Source organism: Gadus morhua, chromosome 22 (genome assembly GCF_902167405.1).
Source record: "Gadus morhua chromosome 22, gadMor3.0, whole genome shotgun sequence".
Taxonomy (NCBI): domain Eukaryota; kingdom Metazoa; phylum Chordata; class Actinopteri; order Gadiformes; family Gadidae; genus Gadus; species Gadus morhua.
In genome coordinates this window covers 20,274,580-20,301,978 of record NC_044069.1, presented here as the reverse complement: position 1 = coordinate 20,301,978, position 27,399 = coordinate 20,274,580, and the positions used below count along the sequence as shown (strand labels likewise).

At 44.2% G+C, this 27,399-nt stretch overlaps 1 protein-coding gene across 2 annotated transcripts in view; it reads left to right on the top strand.

The window, feature by feature from the left end:
- The first annotated feature begins 386 nt into the window (after positions 1-386).
- The window catches only part of khdrbs3 (KH domain containing, RNA binding, signal transduction associated 3), a 79,440-nt gene continuing 52,427 nt past the window's right edge, over positions 387-27,399 (top strand). For both annotated transcript variants that reach the window (XR_003974623.1, XM_030348014.1), the window contains exon 1: positions 387-840. Coding sequence is in view for 1 of the 2 variants with exons in the window: in XM_030348014.1 (XP_030203874.1) it covers positions 750-840 (91 nt within the window). In the remaining variant the exon portion in view is untranslated. The remainder of the gene's footprint in view (positions 841-27,399) is intronic.

Genomic DNA, 27,399 nt, shown 5'->3' with positions numbered 1-27,399 from the left:
TGGAAAATAGGAATAGGGTTTCTGATAATTCTAGACAGAGGAGAGAAAGAGAGAGAGAGCGAGAGAGAGAGAGCGAGAGAGAGAGAGAGAGAGAGAGAGAGAGAGAGAGAGAGAGAGAGAGAGAGAGAGAGAGAGAGAGAGAGAGAGAGAGAGAGAGAGAGAGAGAGTGAGAGAGAGAGTCATCAGTCGTACAATTCAGATTCAATAACACAAACATTGCTAATGCACAACGCTTATCATCCTCACCTTTAAACTTTCCTAACGTACCTACATGTGCACCACACATTGCTCCTGAAACAACGCGGTGGATCCAGCACCATGGAGAGCTCTCGAGGCGATGCTCCACCAGATATAAAGACCATCTTGTTCCCGCCCCTTTCAGTGACTGTATCTCGAGAGCGCCGTGAACGACAACCAATAGTTATAAGACCCGGAAAGAGCCTCATATTTGCCAGTGGACACAACAGAGTGAGCTTCAGAACAGCTTGTTTACACGGCGTAGATATTTTGTATCCAGTTGAGCCGTGATGAACGCACGCGCCTTCAACTCCATGGGATAGAAGAATAGAGCCTCGCGCCGTCACGTTTGTCTAGAAGCCCGCAAACGACACCGTCCACCGCGCGCATTTTTTTCACCCTCAGACAACGCGCGCTGAAAAGCAGGTTCTTGGCTGAGCTCTATTAAGTTTATTTTCTGCACTATTTTACCACCGTGAGCATTACACACACGGAACAGACACGGGGACAGGATGGAGAGCGAAAAGTATTTGCCGGAGCTTATGGCAGAGAAGGACACGCTGGACCCGTCGTTTCAGCACTCACTGCGGTTACTGGAACAAGGTAAATACCGATGCGAACCACTTAGACCTTTCACAAGAGAGGATCAGTAGCTTACGGTCTGTTTGCTACTTTTGTTTCTGTTACCCGTGTATCTGTAACTTGGGTTTTAAAGTATCGTTTTGAAATGCTATGTCTATTTCTGCATGTCATTGTAACCCAAGCCTTGAAGTGGCCCATCTTATCATCTTAGGACTACTGCCAGGTTCTGGGGTCGACCGCTTGTGATTAGGCTATCATTAACATAATATTGCCATTTATGTGTTTTATACATTTATAATGTTATATTCAAGTAAAAGTCATGCGTTCGGTAATGGTTATCCTAAGCCGCAACTAAAAGACCCGGACAGACTTTCAAAGCCATGCAACTTATGAACTCCTTTTCCACAATGGTAAGCCTAATAGTCCCCTTATCGTAGTAAAAACGACTGAATCTCAAGTGGAAACCCGATACAGCCATCTCTTACTTATAAAGCATATTTAGAGCTGAGTTACGATAGCTTAGAAAGAGTTGTCTCCCATCCACGTTTCCCCCGCGGAAGAACTTCAGGCCGCTTAACTCTAAGATAATTGAATCGACGGCGCTGCACATTCCAAAGCAATTTGCCCTGGCGTTTAATTAATCCGCGAGCGGGGAGACTACTGCGTCAAGCCCTCTGTGGCTGCTCCAAAGCTCTCTTCTATGAGCATCCCCGTGGATATTCTCAAGTGGGAAGTGTACAAGGCATAGTAACCATTCCCGAGGATGCTCGCTACATCCATCAAGTGCCCCGATGATCACGTGCCGAAAATAGGACTAGGTCGCTGTCACGGATTAGGATGTGTGTGTGGCTCACATCTAAGTGGAGGAGGAGGAAAAACTTGAAAGCAGAAAGCTCCTTCCATAGTATTGATGATGCCATTGAGTAAACCGTCTTGTTTTTGTTGTTGTTTTATTTAGACTGATAATAAGTTCAACAAGTATTCCAGAATACGTCCCCATGTAGGAAAATGGTCAAAATCCTATGCAATGCATACTACTAGTGCTGCTACTGCGTGCTGCGTATATAGTATTGCTGAAGAGTTTCTCAACTGTGGTATGGGAATTAAAATGATTGTGAGGCTATAACAGTCCCATTTTAGATGATGGACTAGGAGAGGCAGCTTTTTATCTCGTTTTGCACAAAGCTGAGCTGGTACAATGTACTAAAGAGAAAAAGAATATACTTCAAATATCTTTATGTCAGCTGTTTAGTTCATGGCAGCGGCATACTTTGAGGAACTGAGACAGAAAGATAAGGCTCTGTTCACTGGTTCGCCTTATCGGCTGCTTTTCAAGATCCCAGTTTGCTCTTTTGCAGAACATGGGCTGTATTTTACCTTCTGGGTGCTGGAGAAAACTGGAGACAATAGAAAGGAAAAAAAAGGGGACAGCTTGTGAGGGAATCAAAGCAGGCTTTTAAAGAATGAAGACAGGGAATAAATGCTGGAATGCCTGTTTCACCTGCAACTGAGGGAGTTCAAATCCGTATCATAAATCAGATTTCGTTAACCAAACACAGAGCTTCTGCCAAACACATCTTTGGATGAGAATGCTTTGGGTCACCTTCACTTCTTTATCTAGAACATTTTCGGGAGCATAGAGCTCACTCTTTGGTTTGGGGAAATCTGGCATAAGACAGTAGGTCACAAGCTGAACAACTGTAAATACTGATATATTCTTTGCACAACAGATGTCACAAGATGCAGTTATTCAAAAGGTTTTGAATAATATTTCTGCCATCTTATCATTTAGCAAATTTGCGGCGAAGGTTGATGGCGAATATTGGATTGTTCCAATGTTGGCTGTTACCAATTTCCGTGGTGCTAGCTGTGTAGGTTTCTCCCAAATCACAAGAAATGATGGGGACCGAATATTTAAAGCTTCTGGGATGTGAAAGCTGTGTTGATGGATGGCTTTGACATAAGCTCTTACAGCACACACACACAAACGCACACGCACACCTACACAAACACACACACACACACACACACACACACACACACACACACACACACACACACACACACACACACACACACACACACACACACACACACACACACACACACACACACACACACACGCACAGGAAAACCTGTATGCTCGCAAATGCATAACAGTGATCCATGAAAACTGCTAAAGCATATGATGAAGATAAAATTTAGTCATTTAGCAGACACTTTCAACATAGCGTTTTACAAGTGTGGTGGAGAACTATCAATTAGCATGGGAACAACCAGATGCATATTTGTTCCTGAATCAAAATTACTACTTAGGGGTCTTTTAAGCTATGTACAATATGTTCTGCGAGAAGAGCATAGCGATGTAGAAGGTGTGCTAAAGCGTGTGTATCAGTAGCTATGAGACTGATGCCTAGCTGCTCAATAACGTGTGGCAACGGCCCCAAAGTGCATCCATCACTTGAAATGCCTGCCAACAAAAAAGGCGACAAAATTTGGATGCTTAGTTAGCATAAATTTCAATTTTGTTCTTTCCTTGCTTGAGAGCAACTGACAATCTCACGTAGCGCTTTTTCGAGAAGCATTTTTGACAAATTTGTTGAAATTCTGTGAACATCTCAACAAAAATCACTAACTGAAATTCTCAGATTTTTCCTTTAATAAATGCACCTCTCTATGGCTGTCATAGGCCTGTTACAAGCCCGCCCAATTATTTAATTCGGCCCTAATTAAATGATTGGATGGGTTACCTGTCTGTCTGCCTACCCCCCCGGCTACCTGGTGTCCATGCACTCATTGCATGGACGCCAGTCCACTCATTGCATTGTCCTGACCAGTGTGTTCCTCCAGGCTAGGCAGACCTCAGGCTAAAACTACTGAGCTAGTCATGTTTTTAGGTCTGGGGCTATGGACAGAGGCTTTGAGAGAGGGGGGGGGGATTTTTTCAGTTGTATTCTTTCAAAGTCTAGCTTACTTTGGCCGGTTTCTCGAACTTGTCTGCCCTAGTTCTAAATTAACCTTACTGTATTTCTTAATTCCAATTTTAGTGTTTTTTGTCGGAAGGCTATTGATTTTATTTACATTTTTATTCTACACAGACAAGCCCACACACGCACACACACATACACACACACACACACGCACACACACACACACACACACACAACCACACACACACACACACACACACACACACACACACACACACACACACAGACACACACACACACACACACACACACACACACACACACACACACATAGTTACATATACACATACAGTTACACACACACACACACACACACAAACACATACACATTCACATTCACACACACACACGGGCAGTGTTCAGCTCAGTCCTTTAAGGACCTCTTGCCTTGTACAGAGGTCGTAACCATGGCGTCGTATCTCTTGTCTTTTGATTATAGGCTGAGAGCCACAGCATGAGCCGAGCAGAATGTTTGCATTGCTTCAACCACCGTTCGCTAGCATGCAGTTAGTCTTGACTAGGTAGAGAAGGCCATTATCTTGTTTACACGTGGTTTGAGCTGCTGTGGTGTCGAGTTTTATTTTCAAATGCAATGCCCTCAAGTATGACAAACATATCAAGCTTTAGAGAAATAAGGATGCCATGAAAGAGAAAAGGGATATGTTTTTAGACATACTTGAGTTGTGCCCCCCATTGAGTGTATGCCCAGGAAGTGAACAGAAATAGGTGTTTCGATATCGGATCAAAGGCACAGCTATCGTTGTGGTGGGGAACAAAAACAGTGCTGGATGGAGATAATGATCCATAGCAGGCCAGTGTAGCACACACACACACACACACACACAGACAGACAGACAGACAGACAGACAGACAGACAGACAGACAGACAGACAGACAGACAGACAGACAGACAGACAGACACACAGACACACACACACACACACACACACACACACACACACACACACACACACACACACACACACACACACACACACACACACACACAAATGCAATCACACACAGAATCACACCCACACACACAATCACACACACAATCACACATACACACACACACACACACCTGCAGATGTAGTGAAACCTTGGTGAAACTTTCAAGCAAAAAAGTTTGATTGGAAATACTAAAACTAAGGCTTGAAGGCATTAAGTTTCATTTGCTGTTGATAGATCTTTCTCTCTCCTACCCGCACCAAGTTTTTCCAGATTGTTTACTCTCTATATTATACTTGATAAGTTCTAACCAGGCCCAAAGACATGCCATGGTGGTCGCTGGCTGTTAATCAACCATAACGGCATTTAATTCCAAGTAAAGCATCTAGCAAAACACTCCCCACATCAATTTCATCATTAATATGTGAAGCGTGTCAGTGGCCATTACTGGAGCAATGAGAGGGTTGATTAGGTTTTTATGTCTTAAATGTATTCTTCTCCTGGATGCAGCTAGATGTTTAAGCTGAGCAAAGTTGAACATGTAAGTCAAAAATAATAAATATCTGTATTATAGATATCCGTTCCACACTAATCGCAAAAAATAAGATGTGTGCGATAAATAAATATGAATCTAGGCAGATGAAAGTAATATCATGAAAGTAATTTCCTGTGACATTGTGATGAACATTTTCAAACAAATAAGAGCTATGCAAGAAAACAAGGCACACAAATTATATGACATGATATCTGTCTTACTTTCTAAGTTTCATGGTTTTTCTGACCTGCAATACAGAATAATTATGTGTCTCTGTGCCACAATTTAAAACATTTTGCTTTCATGATCATTAATTACAGTAAACAAACATTTTACCTGTAACAAATAGAAAGTCTTAGTGCAAGGGTAGGATTTGCACAGCCACTCAAAAAATAAATACTAAGTTATAATTTGGTGTTGTTGGTGTGAACTGAACTAAACAAGTACAAAATGCTCTTAATATCGTGGTCAACCAAATTAAAACCATTTGAATTGAGTGGAATCCCCTGGGCCATATTCTCATCGACCTGGTGGTCAAACAACAACGTATAGACAAGCTAGTCCAGTGTGGTAATACCGCATTCGTATTTCAAATGGCATGCATGGATCTTTTCTTAGAGGCGTCCCATACTCCTCAGGGCTTGCCCTAAAGCTGTCTGCAAGCAAGATTGTCCAAAAGAGGATCCTCTTGTTTCTTCCTTAATAATGCAGAGCGTGCTTGTTTTGCGGCACCAGGCCCAACGGCTTTCTCATGGCGGCTGATATCTCCAGTAGCTGGTAACAAGATCAGCTAGTGATGAGGAAAAAAATGTCAAGGTGGCGGAGGCTAGTTATGTCCCCAGACCTGCCAGTCAGCAGCACAATCCAGCCAGTCAGCACAGACCAACCAGTCAGCACAGAAAACCAGTCAGCACAGACAAAGCCAGTTAGTACAAACCAGTCCGTCAAAAGAGACAAGGCCAGTTAGAAGAGACCAATCAGTCATCCCAGACAGAGCCAGTTGGTACAAATAGGTCAGTCAGCAGAGACAATGCTGACTGACCTATCACTCCTTCTAAGAATGATGGTATCCAAAACAAAACTTGTGCGATTCAACTGCACACCTTCGTGTTATGAAAAGCCACCTATATTCGCGTCCTGCAGTGAAAGTAAACGTTTCCTTGTAGCGCCGACGTAGACTTCCAGCAATATATAATGCAATCTCATTAAGTGCAGTGATTAATAATACCTGCATAGGAGATGTTCTCAATTACATTGAAAACAAACAAAAACACATAACCGTAAGAAATTACAATTTTATCATTAATTTTACAATAGATTAAAAATGAATACGAAAAAGTAGAAATGTGGAGAAAAAATACAAAAAACAAACTGTCAGCACAGACAAGCCAGTCAGTCAGACTGACTTCCCCTCTATGGCAGGATTCTGGTTGTGCTTCCTCTCATCTCCTTGAGTAGGAGGTAATGCGTGCATGTTCACTGCCTCAATGAGCGGTTATAGAGTCATTTATCACCATCATCCACTGGAGCAAAACACCAATGCATGAAACCAAAAGAAGCCATCAACTAACAACTTATAACTGATCGGTATTGTCGAGACAGTATAATTTGTTGTACTGTATCTCAGAGGCAGTGGTCGGTGTTCGAGGAGGTATGAATGGTTGAGGGGAGTAAAAAACAAACACGGAGGTCATTCGTGGACGGATTGCACTGCCAACTGCCACCGCTGTTTGCAAACACGTAGTCTTTAGAAAATCCAAATGAGGCGAAGAGGAAGGCTAATTGAAACCTGGGGAGGAGAGGGGAAACGTAGGCCTGCCGCTGCGATCTGACAGGGACCACTCCGGAAACTCAAAGAAAAATGGACGACCACAACAGAGTTGAGGTTTGACCTTTGCATTCAGCCGCTCAGATCCTGACTCGCCGTCCGACTAAAACCTATTTGCTGCATGTGGCGGCCACGCGGCTTTGGGATGAATAGCTGAAAGGCTGCTGTGCCGTTTCACTCAGGCCAGCATGTCTTTATTGCTGTGCGTGGGAGTGTGGTACCCCACTTTTCTGTAAAACGTGGTTTTGTGTGGGGGTAGTTTGTGTTTGTATGTGCCGTTTTGGTTGCTGTAAAGTTTTGTCCAGCCTATTTCCTCATATGTCAGTATCTGTTGGAGAAAATATTAAGGAAAAAGCACGGCTCAATAAATGTAACCCCTCAGTTTATTTTGTGCACTCCAATGTCTTCTAAACATGAGAGGGAGACATCTTTCGTCCAGCACCTGCGTGTGTGTGTTTATTTATTCTCCCTCTATCCAGATACAGAGGGCCTTTTGTTTGGGATATTTGCAGAGTTTAAATCATAGGACTCCCTGAAAACGACAACCCTCTTGAGGGACATCGGGAAGCATCCAGGGATTATGTGCACCGTGGAACAAACGTTACAGGTTCTCGTTGCTTTATTCATAGGGAGTAATGCCTTGGATGTCGTTATATGTTGAGTGCCTAGGCATTGGGGGTCTTGTCACCAATGAGTGTTATTTCCCCAACATTAATAAAGTGCTCGTCAAAATGTAGATGACTTCTTTAAATTGATTTTCTTTCTAATTGGATTTTGATTGGATTGGGTTTATTCGGTGAGACGGAGTGAGTGAATATTAACTTAGTAGAATAGTTTATTCTTTGTTAGTTTATTTTTGTTATATTTCAGGCCCTTTTGTGTGCTATTACCTTGATCTCCTGTCAGACAGCCGGCGCTGGTTTTGTTATTCCACTTCTATTTTTTCCAATAAATTCTGGTCCTGTATCGTATCGTTGATGTCATCTCGTCTGGTTGCCATCTCTATGGAGAGGATGGGGAGCTGGATTAGCTGCCTTCGACTTCCGCGACTGAGCCCATCCATTTGGTGTAATCCAACTCAATTTAATTATGTTTATCGTTCCACCTCGAGGAGCAGCCGCGGCGCACCTCTTCCAAGATAAGCCCCCGAATCTACTGGCTTCTTTTTCCTTCTCACATTTTTTTTTATTTTTGCTTTGCAGACAGTGTAATCCCCGTGGCCTCATGAACAGATACAAGTCTCTAAAACGGGCTAGTAGGAAGCAAAATGGTTGGTTTTACCTCCATAAAATGCTGGCAGCAGCTGAGTGTACTCAGCTGTACTCAGTGTAATTAATTTCAAGCAAAATAGAGTATATCTGGTAGCAATGCATTAATGAAGTAACTGGTATCTCATATAAGTCGAATAGCAAAATAACTATTGGTAATAATTGGTTGGCAATAACATGTGTGAGTATCAGCTCAGCTCTAAACCGTCAGAGGAGTTGAATGGGTTATACTGAGGAAACCTTTATTTGTTTACCGAAATGGCTGCATTCATTTGGCTAGTAGTTAGTTATTTGAGCTATTGCCATCCAATCCGTGGTCATGGTTTAACGTCCACCTGCATAGGGGTCGGTGTACAAACACGGTCCCTTTCACTGGTAGTTCAGAGACTTTTATTTTGAAATGCTATAGGAAATCATAAAGGTGGTTCAGCACATGTGCCTTGTCGGCTTGTTTGTAGGACAAAAAAAAACACATTACGTTAGAGGCCTATTCGTTCTTAGAATGAAGTATGAATAACCATGTACCTGCCTGCTCACTTTATATACTTCATGCATGTTAGCCTGCCTTCCTGCCTGCCTGCCTGCTTTATCTCTTGAATCATCAAGGTACTGTATTTTATTGAAGGAAAGTGTGTAGGGCTTTTTTTCGTCCTGCAAAAACCAAAAATACCAAAATATATAGTCCATCGTTAGCAGGATCTTAATGAACCTCTGCTGTATAAATGGGGACCATATCTTCTGCGATGTAATATTTCACCGCATCTGTGATCGCCTGCCACCGGGACCCTTTCATGTCATAAGGAATGACTGCTGCTGCCAAGGTTACCTGCTTTTTGCAGGCGCTTTGTGGCTTCAGCTTGCATCTGCCTCTATTGGTGTTACACACACCTGCATGTCTCTCTGTCGCAGGGGCTGGAATAAGTTCCCCATAAACGTGGTAATATGTCTTATATGATTGGCACCAAAGTAATCTATTCCAATTCTTCACGGTTATTTCTTTTCCGCATAATTCTTTACTGTCTGGCTTTCCATAGTCTGGGCAGTGGTTGAATGCAGTGTCCCAGAGAAGGTTAGAATTAGCTTCTCTGACACTTATACTAACGATATATATCGTTGTGGTCAGCCAAAACGCAAAAGACACAAAGCGACTGAAGAGTGCGTTAGCAGATGTTGTCAATGAAAAGGCAGATTGTCCTTGATGTGGATTCAACCTGCATTCTGAATCAGCATTCTGCAGTTTGTGTGGCAAGTATTGTAGAATACCGATATGGCTGGAAGAAATTAGATAACGATTAAGATTATTAATATTTTAGTTGAGATTAGGCTATCCACCGGCTTTAATGTATCAGTACAGAATAATGGTCCACCGGCAACAATATCTGGCCTGTTTAATTGTCAACATCTGTTGACGCTAGCTTCCGTTGTGTTTTGGCTTTTGCAGTTGTGTTGCATTTTGTTGTGGTTTTTGCAACTGTGTTGTAGCTTTTGCAGTGCTTTGTTGGATTTTGCGTATGTGTTTTCAGCAAATGCCCTTTTGTTTTTACATTGAACATTTTTGATATGCAGCTTGTTCGACACGTTTGCCACCCTAGTTATCCACCTCCTAGATGAAGGCCATCAAGAAAAATAACACACTTTCAATAGATGTTATTTTTGGATCTGGTAATTCTGTGTGGCAGACAGAAAACATGAATAGTTAAACATTTTGTTAGTAAATAATTAAAAAGTTGAGTTAATTAAATATGTAAACGTATTAAATAACCCAGGTTTTCCAAATTGAAAACTTTTGGGGGGTAATCTAATTATGTGATCCTGATTAGTTACTGGCCAGGAGGTGCCTGCAGGTGCAGTGTTGCTGGAGCAGCAGACACAACAGACCGAGGCAGGTGCTGCAGCCCCTCACCTGAAGCCAACACAAACAACTGGCCTGATGGGGAAATGATTGCCCCGTGTCGACAGACATCAGCCCTCCGAGACGCGATGCCTCGTTTATGATGACTATTTTGTGTAAATTCAAATTGTACATTTGAATGTTGATTGGAGAGGACAACTCGAATGGTGCTCCGGAGTGTGATTTTGCAACATGGAATACATCTCATGAAGAAAATAGTGCAGGCATAGTTGTCCGACATATTGAAGGCTCCTAAAACCACCCTGTACAAACTCAAATAAGAGTTGCAAACCTGGTCATGGTCATTGGACAGCTTCTTCTTTTCTGGTCAGTTAACTGTATTCATTTTTTAAGATTCCCACCTTTGTTCTCCATGCTTTCCTACCACAGCTGGCTCCACTGTTGGTTCTGTTTAATCATGTGTGCAGAGTGCCAGATGTTACAACCCACAACAACGACTTGTAGAAAGAGAGCTGAATATTAAGAAGAAACTCACCCAAGTCTGGTTTCCTTGCCCTCCAGCTTGCCTCAAGTCTTTTGTACCCACTTACATCAAGCGTGGCAGGCTAATGAGTTTAATAGCTGTTTTTCTTTTCTTTCTGTCATTTGTATTTATAGCTCTTTCTGTTGTTTGGACTCAATTATCTTGTTATACCGCTCTGTTTCCGGCAGAGCTGCAATGGAAAGGTAAACATAACAGCTCTAAAAACAGGGCGCTTACACACCGAATTGACGAATGCAAATCCAAAAAAAGATTAGCTAAATAGGTTGAGTTGAGATGGACTCAGTTCCCAAATCGCCGGCGGCCTTTTAGTGTGATTTCAAACATATGTTGAAGTGCTGAATTTCATACATTAAATAAGCGTAATCTTTTTTTCTCTTTTGCTCAAAATGTAGTCTCCCTGTTAAGCCAGTGCCTTGCTTGTTATGAAGCTAGGGATAGAGAAGAGAGGGAAAAAAAAAGACGACAAACCTAGATTTTCCATGGTGCCGCCCATGAATCTTTAATGATGGAGCGTGCCTGGGGTTGTCTGAATGAAAGTTAAGTGCATTTTCTGGGTTTTTGGAGCAGGAAGGAGTTATCCTGTAAATGCACCGAGGAAAGTAGAGGGAGAGATGGCTCCTCGTTTAGCACCGTGCATGGAGACCTCCTCTCAGCCCCCCCCCCCCCCCCCCCCCCCCCCTGCTGTGCTGCCTGACTTCCACAGGGCTCCCGCCTCTATTTTGAGAGCCCGTATTACAGACTAATTGTGTTCACATTCCTTTTGGGGGACATATTTCTTAAACCCCCCTGCCCGCTTTCTTACATTTTTTTCTTCTTCTTCTTAAAGAGAAATATTCCAGAGTGCTATCCTGCATAATTTGTAGAATTTTGAAAGGAGAGCTTTTAAGGAAGCTAACTGCAAATTTATTTAACGTTCTACAGATCTTGTTTAACCTGGAGCTGCAAAACGTTAGTCCTTTAGCAGAACCTTCGATATTTTGCTTTTTTTTGCGTTTTATTGTAGTGTAAAATGCTCATTAAATCTTATAGCTATGCTATAAACTTAGGGGTCAAGTGCGTATTGTGTTCTCATGATAACAAGTACAGGTGATTTGGTCTTTCCACGCTAATAAAATCATTCTTTCACTGCTTGTTTGGTACTAAAACCATAGCTCATATTTGCTCCCTGACCTGTTATTTGACAGCATTGCTTGTTAAAGTTGACCTGGGATTTGACAAGGAAAAGGCTTGTTAAAGCTGCTCTCTCTCTCTCTCTCTCTCTCTCTCTCTCTCTCTCTCTCTCTCTCTCTCATCCCATCATCTCCTTATGTCCAACTTTTTATCATTAATGGAAATGTTTTGTGTGTCCAGGCAATCATTAATAAAACTAGTCTATACTATTATCTAGAAGTTAAAGGTATTAAAGAAGCCATGTGCCTCCATACATCTGCTTATATGCACACACACGCACACACACACACACACACACACACACACACACACACACACACACACACACACACACACACACACACACACACACACACACACACACACACACACACCCCATCCACAGTGTCTGACCGATCACCGTCGAGAGCGGCTGGCTGACGCGCTGCATGACAACGAGTGGCCTCTCCAGTGACGGAGATGATTGTAATTAAAGCCGTCAAGCGATCCAAACAGCCAGCACCCACTGTACTGTGGGATGTCAATTAGGAGAGCCCAACAGAAACCCAGCCTATAGATCAGCGGTCGTGTGGCGCAGGCCTCCAGCGACTGGCCGGGGGTTTTAATTGCTGCCTGATCAGCAACGGAGACGAGTTGATAGCAGATGGAGGAGAAGACAGGGGGGGGGGGGGGGGGGGGGGCGGTGGTGGTGGTGGCAATGGGGTTGGTGTCAGTGGTGGTGGTGGTGTCGGTGGTGCAGGCAGGCAGCAGCCCGGGATGGTTTTCCAATCGCTGTGGTTGTTTTATTGACAAGTTCTGCAGCCCTTCGAAGAGCTGATAAGAACATGGGAGTGGAGCCAGCCAGCAGACGCGGGCGTGCGGGCACTTGTTTGAGGGGCGGAGGGGAGGTGGATCATGTTTCCGTGGCCCTGGAACCCGAGACGTTTTTGGGGCTGCGCCCATGTGCCGCAGAGTTTCCGTGGCGACGATGATAGTCACTGCCGACAGTGTCTAAGGGTGGGAGTCGGGGAGGGTTATCTTCAAATCAGACACAGCAGAGCAGCCTTGCTCGAGGTCTGTGACCTGCTGAAGGAATCACAACAGCAGATGGCTTAAAATAGACAAGGATCTTGTGCACAAACAGAAAACAGCTGCATGGGTGTCACTCCTCGTTTCTGCGTGCTGAGGGGCTTACAAAACTTCCTGCGGATGATGGCGTGTGGCGTGCATCCCGTAGTGGTGCAACTTAGAGATTTGTAAATTGTCTAATTGTACATATTCTACAAATGAACTACGTAATGAAAACACATCCATCCCACCACAACTGCTCCCACTCCACACCCGCCCTGGGCGTGGGGGAATCCGCGGCGGGCAGACGAGCATACGACCAGATGTGTCACAGATGTACTTTTCAGAAGTGCATTATCCCCACTGAGCTACTGAGCGGGCCCAGTGTGAGGTAATTGTCCCGCCCGCTGTGAGGGAGAACCCAGCTCAGAGGAGCCGTGCTGCAGCACGCGCGTCCCGTGGCCGCTTCTATCTGGAGAGAGAGAGAGAGAGAGAGAGAGAGAGAGAGAGAGAGAGAGAGAGAGAGAGAGAGAGAGAGAGAGAGAGAGATCCCTGCATTTGCCAATATCATACGTATGTTGAATATATGTTTAATGACATAAACTATTATTATTATTATTAATTAATATATCATAGATATATTTTACACAAATATAGTTGTAAATGGTTTAAAGTTTCAATGTGTGTTAATCTAGCTTGTAGCTTAGTGTAACCGGACATAACTGTAGTCAATGCTGGTTGATTTAAATATTGTCTCAATCTCACGCATCATGACTTTGATAATACATATTAAATTTGAACAATAATTACACGTTTATAATTTAGAGTAAACTGAAGAAGAAATCTATTTTCTAGTTCTACACCACATACTACTTTATATGTGAGGCATATACTACTTTGTTGGTCCATTTAATTGTGTTAAATACAAAACTTTCGCATTGTGTTTGACCAAAGCTAGACACTAGTGTGTGACACGCAACGGAAACAACACCAGCCGATATCTCCATGGCCAATGCGCTCTTTCTGTCATACAGGAGGCAAGCCTACAAGGCCATGTCACAATCTACATCCACCCCCCACCATCCTAACACTTCACAAATAAAGCCCCCGGCTACCAGTGGCGTCTGCCTCATTATCATATTTATTTAAAGTATCATGTGACCCATTTCGTTTCAGACGCGCGTTTGCGCTTGTCATGATTGAGTGGGTCCATACTTAAGGGCAGTCTCACGAGATGCTGCAGTGCGTAATGGGAACGCTTCTGTCCAGGCCCGGTAATAGTGTCTGTCCTTGTCATTAAAGAACGCATGAGCGCACACACATACACACACACACACACACACACACACACGCACATACACACACACACACACGCATGCTCGCACACACACACACACACACACACACATACACACTCACACTCGTGCGCACACAGAGTTCGGGAAGATTGTTTTAAATTGAGTGCCTTACTTCGGAAAGATTTAGTTAGTAATGGAGGCTACCTATTGTAAGTGCTCTTAACCTATCGATGATCCAAAAATAACACCAGCAACCACCACCAACACAAGGGTATTTCAACACAAGGAAATGAATTGTTCCTCCATGTCGGCCTGATATAAGCAATGTTGTAGAGGCAAAGGAAGCCGGGAAGGAGACGTGGACATGCTGGTTGTCGGCTGCCCTTTGTACACTACACCCTGAGGCTTCGCATATCCTATGTCTGATGGACGGCCACGATGGCGATGATAACCCAAGAAAGAGAAATGTGTCGTGTGTTCACCACCGCCAGCTCCACACATCAGCACAACCTCTGAGGCTTGACCCTGTCAGTTAACGGTAAACACACAAAGACCCCGCTCCATAACTGCCGGGCAGGGCTGTTAATAGAAGATAAATAGCATGCAGCCCAACGCTCACCGATCCACATTATTGAATATGCTCCCTGGGATGATCTTTCTCTTTTTTTTATGGACTCAGCTGTCCCATGTCCCGCTCGTATTGATCCAGGAGTACCACATTTATGTTATGTTTCTTCAATTTGCTCTATTGGTTGAAACGTTGTTTCCTCTGGCCCTAATCGTTGACTTTTTCTTATTAATGTTTCCTCACAAAATGACCCAGATGTACTTTTGCCATTCATCCATCTTCTCTATCGCTCCCTCCATCCATCCATCTGGTCCATCCCTCCATCCACAAATCTATCCATCTAGCATACCCATCATCAACCCACCCATCATTAACCCAACCATCATCAATCCACCCATCATCACTCCACCCATCATTAACCCAACCATCATCAATCCACCCATCATCAATCCACCAATCATCAACCCACCAATCATCAATCCAACCATCATCAATCCACCCATCATCAATCCACCAATCATCAACCCACCAATCATCAATCCACCAATCAACAATGCACCAATCATTAACCCACCCATCATCAATCCACCAATCAACAATCCACCCATCATCACTCCACCAATCATCAACCCACCCATCATCAATCCACCAATCCTCAATCCACCCATCCTCCATCCATCCCTGATTCATCTGGCGTGTCCCAGGAGGGTGTCAACATGGTTGCTGTGGTTACCATATCAACCAAATTTTCCGTGACCTTCTCCCTGCTTTCGCCCATGGGGGTCAACGGCAGCTATTGGAAATCATTGCTGGGTGATACTGTAGGTATGTTACAGTAATCACAAGCAAAACATACCATACAGCTGGAGGGGAAGAACTCAGCTCATGCAATCCTCCTGTGATATACCCCTTGAGCATTTCCCCCCACAACCTTTGGAAAAGAGGCAAAATTACATAAACTGCACTCGTCCCTCGACAGCAACCTTTGACCTCCGGCATTTACTGATAGGGGAAGTGTTTTCTCCCCATTATTTTTCATTACGGTTATCGCGGGCTTAGGTGGATGACATCATTGATTGATGAGTTCTCCTTTCGGGACAAGCCTCACCAACAGATCAGCCCAGACAACACATCACCACCCATGCCGTCTCAGGCCGGAGTTTCATTAGCATAACCCGAGTCAAATACCTGGGAGCGCCTACTGATATTTAAACTGAGACATCCTTAATTAGATATGCATTTGCTGCTGTCGTGGCCCTCTGGGAACGAGCGGTGAAGGTGTTACTGCAGGTCCACGGTATCCAGGGTCTAAGACAGGTCGTACCAACAACTTATCCTTGATATCTTCATAACCACCACTCAAAAAACAAACTTCTTATTTTTATTATTATTCACTTGCTTTCACCATGCTCATATGTTTGTTTTCTGTTTTATAATTCAATGACCAAAATGACGAGCAATACTATATATCAGGTTACTTTTTTAAGCTTTCATTATTATTATTATTACCTCAATGTTAATAATTTCCTCATCAATATCTCCATTAAGTCCTCAAAAATGTATCATCATGGTCATTATCATGTGTAAGGTTCATGCATATGCATTTCATCCTCAGCTTCAGCTGAAGCTTCACATACTATTATTTATTTATCTGACTATAGCATTAGTACTGGCAATACTGAGGGACTTTAGCCAATCAAACGTTGACCTAAAGTTAACCCACAGTTCACACAGTGCATGATGCACTCCTAAGTTCTTGGTTCCTCGAAATAAAGAAATGAGCCCAGTTTAATGTGCTATTCTAATGAATGCGGATTGAATATAGTTACAAATGAATGAAAGAAAATCATTATGATGGTAATGATAGTAACATTATGAAAGCATTTATTATGGGATGCTTTGATGCATTTGAATCTCATATTCATCTCCAATGTGTTGAAAGAGGGGGCAGGGAGATACGGGAAAACACATACTGTACACACTGATGCTTTAAACATAAACGCAGGTCTAATTCTGACGTTCTTTTTGCATATATCATGGTAAAAGAGGAGTGTGTATGTGGCCTCTCTCGCCCAGACCGGAGCCTCATTATCACCTGCCCACGGCTGCTAGTAAGCCTTCCAAAGCCATCCTTTAAAATAAATAAATAACATGGATCTTGGCGTGCCATTTTCTCATACTATAATAATAGGCAGAAAAAAAACCATCCAAATCAATTAGTTGTATAGCACAGTATTCAGTTATCTATTCCGTATATTTTCGTTAGAGTTTCTCAAACCTCAGGCACTGCTGGGAGTAACCACAATGCTAAATAAGTAATCAATTAACATTTATGATATATATATACATAAAATATGCAACCTTAGTAGCCTAGAGTTATGTGTACATAAATACTGTACACATAACATAGTTACTATGGACATAGTTAGTCTGAAATGTTTATTTTTCACCACATTTTAATTATTTGCACCAATCTTTTTGTGTACATGGCAGACGCAGAACTTTGTTTGTGTACATAGTTCATCCCACAGAAAAAGAGTCTGCGTGTGCGTGTGTGTGTGTGTGTGTGTGTGCGTGTGTGTGTGTGTGTGTGTGTGTTTGTGTGTGTGTGTGTGAAAGACAAAAACACCCACTTTAACGTATACACACATATACACTCAGGGAGACACAATGTAAACAAAGGCACGCTAGCTACTGTTAGCTACTGTGGCTACCTTAGGTTGGTACTGGTGCTGTTTTGACAGTTGGAGGATCACAGTTTTCTTGATGCTGCGGTACTTTACCATTCCAGCCCTGGGATTTAGGGCTCTACGGCCACTAAGGCCTTGACAGAAGCGTCTGACGTGGTGTGAAGACTGATTCTCACTACTGATTCTCAGATGACAGCATGCCATGTCTTCCATGTGCAGCGCTGAATCGCCACCTTTCCCTGTAGGGCTATACACCAACCCCCCCCCCCCCCCCCCCCCCCCACACACACACACACACACACACCTCACCAGGCGCCTCTCCCCTCCCCCCTGTTTCCTCTCACAGCCGTATTAAATCCAGTGCTTTCATGCCACAGCTCCCTTATCTGTCAATTGATATTAGCGCACGTTTGGCTCCTTCAGCAACAGCACAAACACACACCTGTACAGAATTACATTTTGGTCCACAACTATTTCTACAAATGCAGCGTGTAGTGTGTAAGTGCTAACCTCATCTCCACATTTCCCCAACCTCTTCTTCCACATTTAATTTTCATTTTCTTCCCGCTCTGGTTGTTTGACTCCAGTGATGTGGCGGCGAATGAGAGCGGGGAGCGAAAATATGGTTTACATGTTTCGTGTGACACTTCAATTTCCTCTCTGTCAATCAGTGTGTCAGCTCTATGCCATTCTCTCTCTCTCACACTCTCTCTCTCCCTCTGTCTCTCTCACTCTAACACTCTCTCTCTCTCTTTCTCTCTCTCTCTCTCTTCCTTACTCTCTCTGTTTATTACCCTTATCCTGACACGCTCTTATCCCCCTATTTTTCTCTCTCTTCCTCCCTCTCTCCGCTCTTTGTCTTTCGCACTCTCACGCTTTCTCGCTCTCCCCCTCTCTCTTTATCTCTCCCCTACTTTCTTTCTCTCTCATTCTCTCTCTCTCTATCTCTCCCTCTTCCTCATTTGGCAGCACATGCCCAAGTGACAGTTTATGATAGATCTAGTTCTCACTTAACAGAAGAAATGGGCAGTTGAGTAGACGAGGATTTAAATATGTGTGCTAGCAAATGCAGAGGCTATCACACATGAAATGCTTCTGATTTATGCTCACACACACACAAATAATAACAATCACCCAAACACACACACAGACACACACACACACACACACAGACACACACACACACACACACACACACACACACACACACACACACACACACACACACACACACACACACACACACACACACACACACACACACACACACACACACACACACACACACACACAAGCAAACACCCACTGAACCACAAACACAGTTGAAATCCCATTATGATGTAGTGTAGGTCAAAATGGTAAAAAAAAATAACACCACGGCCAGCACCACCTCCACCTAGAGGGCACTCGGTAGTTTACAGTAACTAAGTCCGGGCATGGTCCCCTCCGGTGCCCTCTGTGGCCCTCGGACATGGATTACCATAAAAATGGTCCTCCCTGAAGAAGAAAAGCAATGGAGAGCGGGAGAGGGCGAGAGAAACTGGAAGAGAAGGAAAGAGAAAAAGAGAGAGAAAGAGTGCGGAAATGAAAAAGAAAGAGAGAGAGAGCGAGAGAGAAAAGAAAAGAGCGAGAAAGAAAGAGAAAGAGACAGAGAGAGAGGGAGAGAGGGCAGGAGAGAAGGAAAGAGAAAGAGTGAGCGAGAGAGCGAGAGAGAGAGAGAGAGAGAGAGAGGGGGAGAGAGAGAGAGAGAGAGCGAGAGAGCGAGAGAGAGAGAGAGAGAGAGAGAGAGAGAGAGAGAGAGAGAGAGAGAGAGAGAGAGAGAGAGAGAGATGGAGGGCGAGACGACAGTGCCGGCGGTGGCGTCTGCGTCGGTGCTCCCGCCGTGTCCCAGAGTAGTCCATTAGGCTCTACCTGTCCCTGGTCTCCCCAGGAGCCCAGCACCGCTGAATGAAGCCAGGCATATTTTCATCCTCCCTGACAGCCTGGCGCTGGCTCACTCTAAAAGGGAGAGCGCTGGTGGTGGCAGGGGGGCAGGGGTAGGTAGACGGGGTCTGTTTCAACCTCTGCTGCATATGCATCGGCCCAGATGCCCCAAGCAGGCACAATACACCGATACATCATTCATGTAAGTGTTTTCTTCTCCTTCACGTTGCTCTATAATATTAATCTGTCATCACGGGCAGGCGTACGGAGGGGGGAGAGGCTGGGTGTGCATCATGGATGTAGCGTAGTAGGATCAGGCTCACCCCTGGGAGGGGGGAGACGGATGAACCGCCTTTCTCCTCATTGTTGATTCCTCCTCCTAGCTTACAAGGAAGTGCTGACTTTGTTCGGTAACTAAGCCGGCGCTTTGCACGAGAAACATTTTAGATAGAAGAGATAAAATATTGGTCGGCGCCGGTGAATAGCCGTGATAGTGGGGATTCTACTTGTGTCATTTCCTGTGAGATATTACGGTTGCTGCTTTGTGGCCCTGCTCATAGTCAGAGCTGGTTGTGTTCTGAGGTTGGTCGTACGCAGCATGTTTCTCTGCTAAATGTTTGCGGTGCATAACGATTCTTTTTCTTGGACGTTGTCCAACAAATAAGAGATCTGAGGAAGTGTATTGAGACTCACATAATGTACACACAGGCACAAAGATACTCACACGTGCGTGCATTCACGCACATACAGACACACATCGACCGACACGCAGTCGCACCCACGCACACACACACACACACACACACACACACACACACACACACACACACACACACACACACACACACACACACACACACACACACACACACACACACACACACACACACACACACTCACTCCTCATTCTGCATACACATAAAAACAGTAATAAAATGCAGCGAAGGAGAATTATTATTTTTACTTCAACCTTTAAATCCATAATCATAAAACATCACTTTCTCATCACTTTCAAGGCCACTTTGATCGAGTCTCTGTGACAATACTCGTTTTATTTTTGTAGATTGATAAACATTATCAATGTGAGAAATCGTCATATGACAATTCAATGCAACTCTTTCTCCTCCTATTATTTTTAAGGGACAGGAAATTGTCCTGTCTATTCCTTATGAACTCAGCTGGCAGAAAATGTGAGATTGTGCACGTATGCTATTTATTTCGGTGCTGTCTGACGCTGCTTATACTCATTTTTAAATCAGCATCGGAAACACTGCCAGATATAACCGATGCCTTAAATCATAACCAACGGTGTAAAAAACTCCATTGACGCAAGTGCTGAATTTGGGGCAGGATTTGGTGAGCTTGATAGGCTGACATTCAGCAGACTGTCGTGCTTAGGGTGCAGGCTTAGCTCATCATGCACTTTCTTCTCTTCATGTCAGTCACCCTCAACCAGCCCCTCGACCAATCCCAGGTTGCCAGTGTTTGTAAACATACCACGCTCTGCCGCTGTTCAGGCTACGCACGCGGTGATCAATATGGCATTTCCTGATTGGTGTAATGTAGTTATTTTACATTTGTCTCTACTGCCAATATTTGCAAATGTGTTATTATCAGGTATTGGAAGAAACTGAAAAGTAAATAATAATGTATAATAAAATAAATATAGGTTCAAAATCAAACCATAACAATAAATAATTAGCAAACGGTTATTATTATGTATTAATTGACCATTCTTGTGCTACATAAATACAGTTGATAAGGAGAACGCACAAAGCTCATGTAGCCATGGCCACAATACCTACGCCAGCACGCCAGCCCTTGAATATAGCACAGCATTTATTTATTTATCTTCGTGGCAACAGAAGACAGACGTCAACAAGCATCAAACAGAACAATCCGAGCAATCAGAGGCGGAGACGCCGCGGTCGGCGGCACATAGGTCGGGCCCCGGGGCGAACCTGGACCGGGGGTTGATCTTCCGGATGGTCAGGGCTTTGCTGAGCCACTTGTGTTCGACCACGGACAACAACATAGCGGCTCATCTTGTTTGGCGGCGCACCCTCTCCAGGGTACGGGCGCCAGAGAGCCAAGGAGCCGGAGACACGGAGTCAGGACGGTGGATAACGAGGTTCAGCGCCGCTCCGTAGACACCGCCCCCCAACCCCCACCACCGTGCCTTTAATCCCGCCCGCCCGCGCACTGTCCTGTCCTCTAGCACACACACACACACACACACACACACACACACACACACACACACACACACACACACACACACACACACACACACACACACACACACACACACACACACAAACACACACACACACACACACACACATACGCACATGCACATGCAGACGCACACACACACACAGACACACACTAAGTCATTATTTGCCGGCCGTCAGCCTCCCTGGCTACTTGATCACACGTATCCCCCTGCCTATGTGGTAGGGATAAGTGAATACGTGCGGGCTGGGTGGGGGTGTTGGATGGGGTTGGCCGGGGGCTGGGAAGGGGATCTGGCGAGCTAATGAAAAATGCTCTTTGTAACGCGAGATATACAATAGAAGATGGCCAAAGGATCTCTCGCTCTGTATCTCGCCCTTTCTCATTATTGCTCGCTCTCTCTCTCTCTCTGTCTCTGTCGCTGTCTCTCTCTCCTTCTGCCTCTCTCTCTCTCTCTCTCTCTCTCTCTCTCTCTCTCTCTCTCTCTCTCTCTCTCTCTCTCTCTCTCTCTCCATTTAGAGGGCTAGCTTAATTTCGGCGTCTTAACGCCACTCAGGGCTAGCAGGGTGCCCTGGCGGCTCTGGGCGGGGGAGAGGAACCGGGAGATTGAAAAGAGAGATTGAACTGAAGTCACGGGCAGGAGAGCAGCCACAATGGGCCCCTTACACGAAAAATAAAACGGATACATTCTTTTTTGTCTTTTGCCCTTTTTCAAAATTTGACAATCCCGTTCTGGTCGACCCCCCCCATGTGCTCTCGCCCCCAGCCCGGTGGGGGTTCCTCCTCCTCCTCTGTTCAAAGCCCCCCACTGCCAGGTTCGTTCTCTTCCCCTCTGGTTCTCCGTGGATGAGCGTCCCGGGGAGGCGGCTAAGTGCTTGGCAGCGCTGCGCCGTTCGTCTCGACGAGCCCGCTCCCGGGCCCCCAAAGGGGCCCGGGAGCGCTCGCTCACAGAATCACTGCTGTATCACTAGAGAACAGGAGCATGAAGGTGGCAGTGGTGGAGCGGTGGAGTAGCAGAACGGCAGACACACCCGTTCAAGGCCTTCCCCGGGCGTCTCCAGGCGCCCCCCACCCCCGCCGGGAGCTGTAATTACGGGCCCTAAGTTGTACAATGGCTTTCTACCTCCAAAGCTCTCTCTTCCTCTGTGATTGTGGTTATTAGCGTGCTACCTATCGACGTGAATCCCCACCATTACGGTCGCTGAGCGACGGGCCCTCCTGGCGTCGGGGGAGGGGGGGGGGGGGGGTAATATTTGTTGTTTCTATTTTCTTTTGTTACGTTTGAAAAACGTTCCAAAAATGACTTTCTCTATTCATTGAGTAGCCAGCTGTTTTGAACGGCTACCTAAGTGGCTATGAACGCTTTATGTTTTACGGGACGAAAATATGACGCAATATCGTACTACGATATTCTTCCAGAGTTGTTTGATGACTGGAGAATGATGATAATTCAATTTATATCTATTGCATTTTCATTTTTTGTTTAGGGCTTTTATCCAAAACGACTTGCAATGACTCATACACAGGGTCACGGCAGTGAATGCATGCAACACTGGAGACACTGGATATAGGAGCCGGGGATCGAACTAGCAACCTACCGGTTACACGTCAACCTTCCTGAGCCAAGCCGCACAAGTCGAATCTTGCAGAGCCCGTCCAATATAGAATGGTGGTATAACGCCATCTCTGTTTCTGTCTCTCTCTCAGCAAAATCTAAAAAGTCAAGGACTCTTGTGAGGAGTGTGTGAGTGAGTGTGTTAGTGTGAATGAATGGCTAGGGAGTGAGCGTGGGAGAGTGAACAAGTGTATGAGTGAGCATGCGAGTGAGTGAGTGTGTCAATTAATGAGTAATGGACTAAGTGTTACGAGGAGTGCGTGAGCGGGCGAGCGAGTGTGTGTGTGAGTGTGTGAGCCAACAAGCGTGTGTGAGAGTGATTGAGTGAGGGAATGAGTGCGAATGAGCAAGTGTGCGTGTGAATGGGTGAATTAGGTAAAACAGTGGGTGATTGAGTGACTGAGCATGCTGCTTGGTTCGTACTGCCTCCTCCATGTCTCCCTATTAGCTCCAAAGCTCGGGCTTTATTCAGTCTGACCTTTGTTTCCCCCGGGCGCTCAGTTACGCACTTAAGCCGTTGTTGTCATCGAAAACAAAAAATAAGTAAAGCACGTCCCTTTATAACCGTTGAGGCAATAATGGTCCCTGTTGTCATAACCTCTGCAACCGCACTCCAAACCTGGCCCCCTCCAAGTCACTTTACGCACGGCAGCGGTGCAAATGGCCATGAGTAGTATGAATAATATGTATGAAAGCAATACGGGCCTCTTTCCCGGCAATTAGTGTTGACTGAATCGATGGGCTGACTGGATTGTCTTGTTTCCAGCACAGCATCTCTGGCTCTGAGATGATATTGGTATTGCTTGACGAGTCATTTTTCCGCGAAAACGATATCAGATTTGTTTAGAAAAGATCTCTTTGGATGGGGAGGTTGGGCGTGTGTGTGCGCATGCGTGTACGTGTGTGTGTGTGTGTGTGTGAGTGTGTGTGTGTGTGTGTATGTGGGTATGCGTGTGTGTGTTTGTGCGCACGTTTGCTTGTGTATATGTGTGGGTGCTTGGAAGAAAGTGTGCGCTCTTGAAGCAGTTTGCTTGTGGCAGGGAATGCAGCCTCTCTGCCTCAGATTAAGTGGCTCGGCTGCATGTTGGCCTTCATCTTTGGAGACGTTTCAATGGCGATACAGGCTGAGACATTGTTAAGAGGGAACAGGCTGCCGGTGTCCATTTACCCCAGAGAGAGCCGGTGTAATCCATCAGTTTGGCTGCTGCCCGTTCAGCACAGGGCCTTCCCCTCCCCAGCTTGCCTCAACACTAACTATCCCCCAAGCTCCCCCCCCCCCCTCTCTCTCTCTTCCACTCTCCCCATTGGCCTTATCTCAGTCTCTGGCCCTGATGATGATTGGGGCCGCTCAGTCTTTTTAAGGTAAAGGCCGTCTCTGATTTTGATCTTGTATTGAACTGAAGATGTAGAGGGGCGTGTTTGTGTGTGTGTGTGAAATCCTATAATGATTTTCTTTCAGGGGGGGTGGGTTTAATTGAGCCTAGACTCGTTGATGCCGGGATTGGCTGTTGGTTGTATTTCCTCGCTTGTCCTTTACCACCCATGTGCGACATGGCTAATTTTAGAAGTGTGTCTCCGGTGGGTTTTTTCCTCTGCCTCTGGATGCTCCGAAGTGAAAGGTGTGCAGAAAAGCAAAAGTGAACAATGGCTTCAGTGTTGGCGGGTCTAGGGAGAGCAGAGCGATGTGGGGAGTCGGGTTTCCTCCTGTCCATTCAAGGGTATCACTTACTGTAACCGTAGACGGAGCTACGGGACACTGAGTGATGGGCTGCAGGAGAACTCTTCAGTGGTGCCCAGACCCGGCCCACGGTGCCTGGGGAGTGTGGTTGGGCGTGCATAACAGAGGGGGGTGCATGCGGAGGGGATAGGCGGAGTGGGGAGGAACGCTTTGTTTTCGCTCATTTTTATTCCTACGGAGAAATCCCTGTTGACTGTAAAGTACACGTGGTAGAGTGGTATACTTTAACTGTAACTTTAATTTAAGTTCTTTCAAGTACGTTTGGATCTGTTCATGCTCTGTTTTTTCCCCTTGTTACCATTTTAAATTAACCGAGGGTATTTTCTTACTAAACTTGAATTCAATGGAGAACTTTGTCTTTGATTAGTAAAACAAAGGTGGGAAAAATGCTTTTTCCGTTTCATATGAATTACCTGAATTAATGAAGGCACCTTTTTTTTACTTGAACGCAGGTTTGAATTTTTGCCCATCATTAAGGGTCAAGTGTCCACTCTCACACCAATGTTCTGGGAGACAAATGTTTCACATGGCCACTTCATCACAAAGAACATGTGCCAGCCAAGAGAAATTACCACACTTTGTGTATTAATATTTGATCACTTTGAATTAATTTAAGTCCTTTTTTAATTAAAAGTTTGACAGTCATTATAATGGTGGTTCTATTTCAAGAATTGTGGAAATAATAGGAAGCATTACTATTTAATAGGTTCAAGAACTAATTAAAGAATCTTTGCCTAATCTTTTATCCTAATTTAGATGTATTGTGCATGACACCAAGGGAATATAGTGTAAAAAATAAGAAACCTTATAACTTTGTTTAAACCATTTATCACTGGGTACAGCGATGAAAAATTGAGTCAAGCTACAAAAAACACAAATTAACCAAATTGATTGTAGTAATTCCACAACAAAGCCTCTGAGGTTCTCAAAACTCTAAAGATAATCTGAGTGGGGAACCTTTCAATTGCAGGGCACATTATTTTCATCTTTTGTGCATGGGAAAATAGCATTGTAGTCATAGAAACATAGAGATATTTCTAATTTAAAAAAGATCTAGTTTTACTGTTAACTTCAAAAAAAAAAAAATCCCCTCAGAGCACAGTGACCCAGAAGTCATCTTGCTGTGACTCACCATGTTTATCGCAAGCCTGAAACACAGCATGCTCTTTTATATGCTTCTCTTGCCTTTTCTTTTGTGGACCTTCCTTTTTGTCCCACTTGTTTCACCTCAAGCTAATCTTCATAAATTGTGATTCAGACGGTCAAAACAGCACTGTCGCTATTGGGCAGAGCACATGAAAGGCTGTGGTCCTTTGAGAGCCATATTCTGTCTCTGTTGATCAAGAAAAAGTTTTGAAGCAACTATTAATGATATAGGAAGTGTGTCCAGATGACCCACAAACCATTCCTCTTGTTTATCGGAGTCCCTCTCTGGGTTGGGGGGGTTTAACCACCATTTTTTATGAATTATGGATGCAACAATTATTTACCATTCATTCAATAGAGGTTAACCTATATAATGAGACCTGTAAAATAAGATACAGTTTGAATAATACGTTTTTTTTTAAAAATATGTTATTTATAAAAATATAAAAATTATATAATAATAATACGATTCGATAAAAAGTGTTTTTCTGTTAATTTCATAATACAAGGCAGCAGAACACGAAACTGTTTTAAGTCGTTTTTAGCTTCATAACTATTACATCAGCCTCGACACAAATCTTTATATTAATTTATATTAATTAGTATAATTACTTAATATATTTTTTTATATAATCATTTATATTAAAGAATTTATATTAATAATCACGCCGGCGAATATGACAGATGAACGAGGCATCCAAGCCTTGTAAAGACAAGCTTATGTTCCGTTCTTTAACGAAAATATTTGATGTAATTAGAGGATTAAATTATTTTGAGTTGCAGGTGTAAAATAGTGCAGCGAATGGCAGTTCCTGGATAAGGGGGATTATGTTTTGCACTCTTTGATACAAACCTGTTTTGGAGACGTTGGATTTTGAGGTTGTTTCCCTGTTCGAATAAACTAAAAGTTTGCTATCACTCTTTTGGAGAGAGTTGGTATTCAATCTATTCATTTCAAACTTTCAATCCAACTGCACACCTTCATGTTGTCAACAGCAACCTACATTCCTGTATCACAGTGCAAGTAAACCTTGGCTTGTAACATCATATCAACAGATAGCGATAACTATAGGTCTATAAATGTAGTTTACTACTATGGATGCAATAAGAGTGTATTGAGAAACATAAATAGCCTGTTACCTCCACCATGTCCTCCAACATATACATTGACCATGGTCCCTT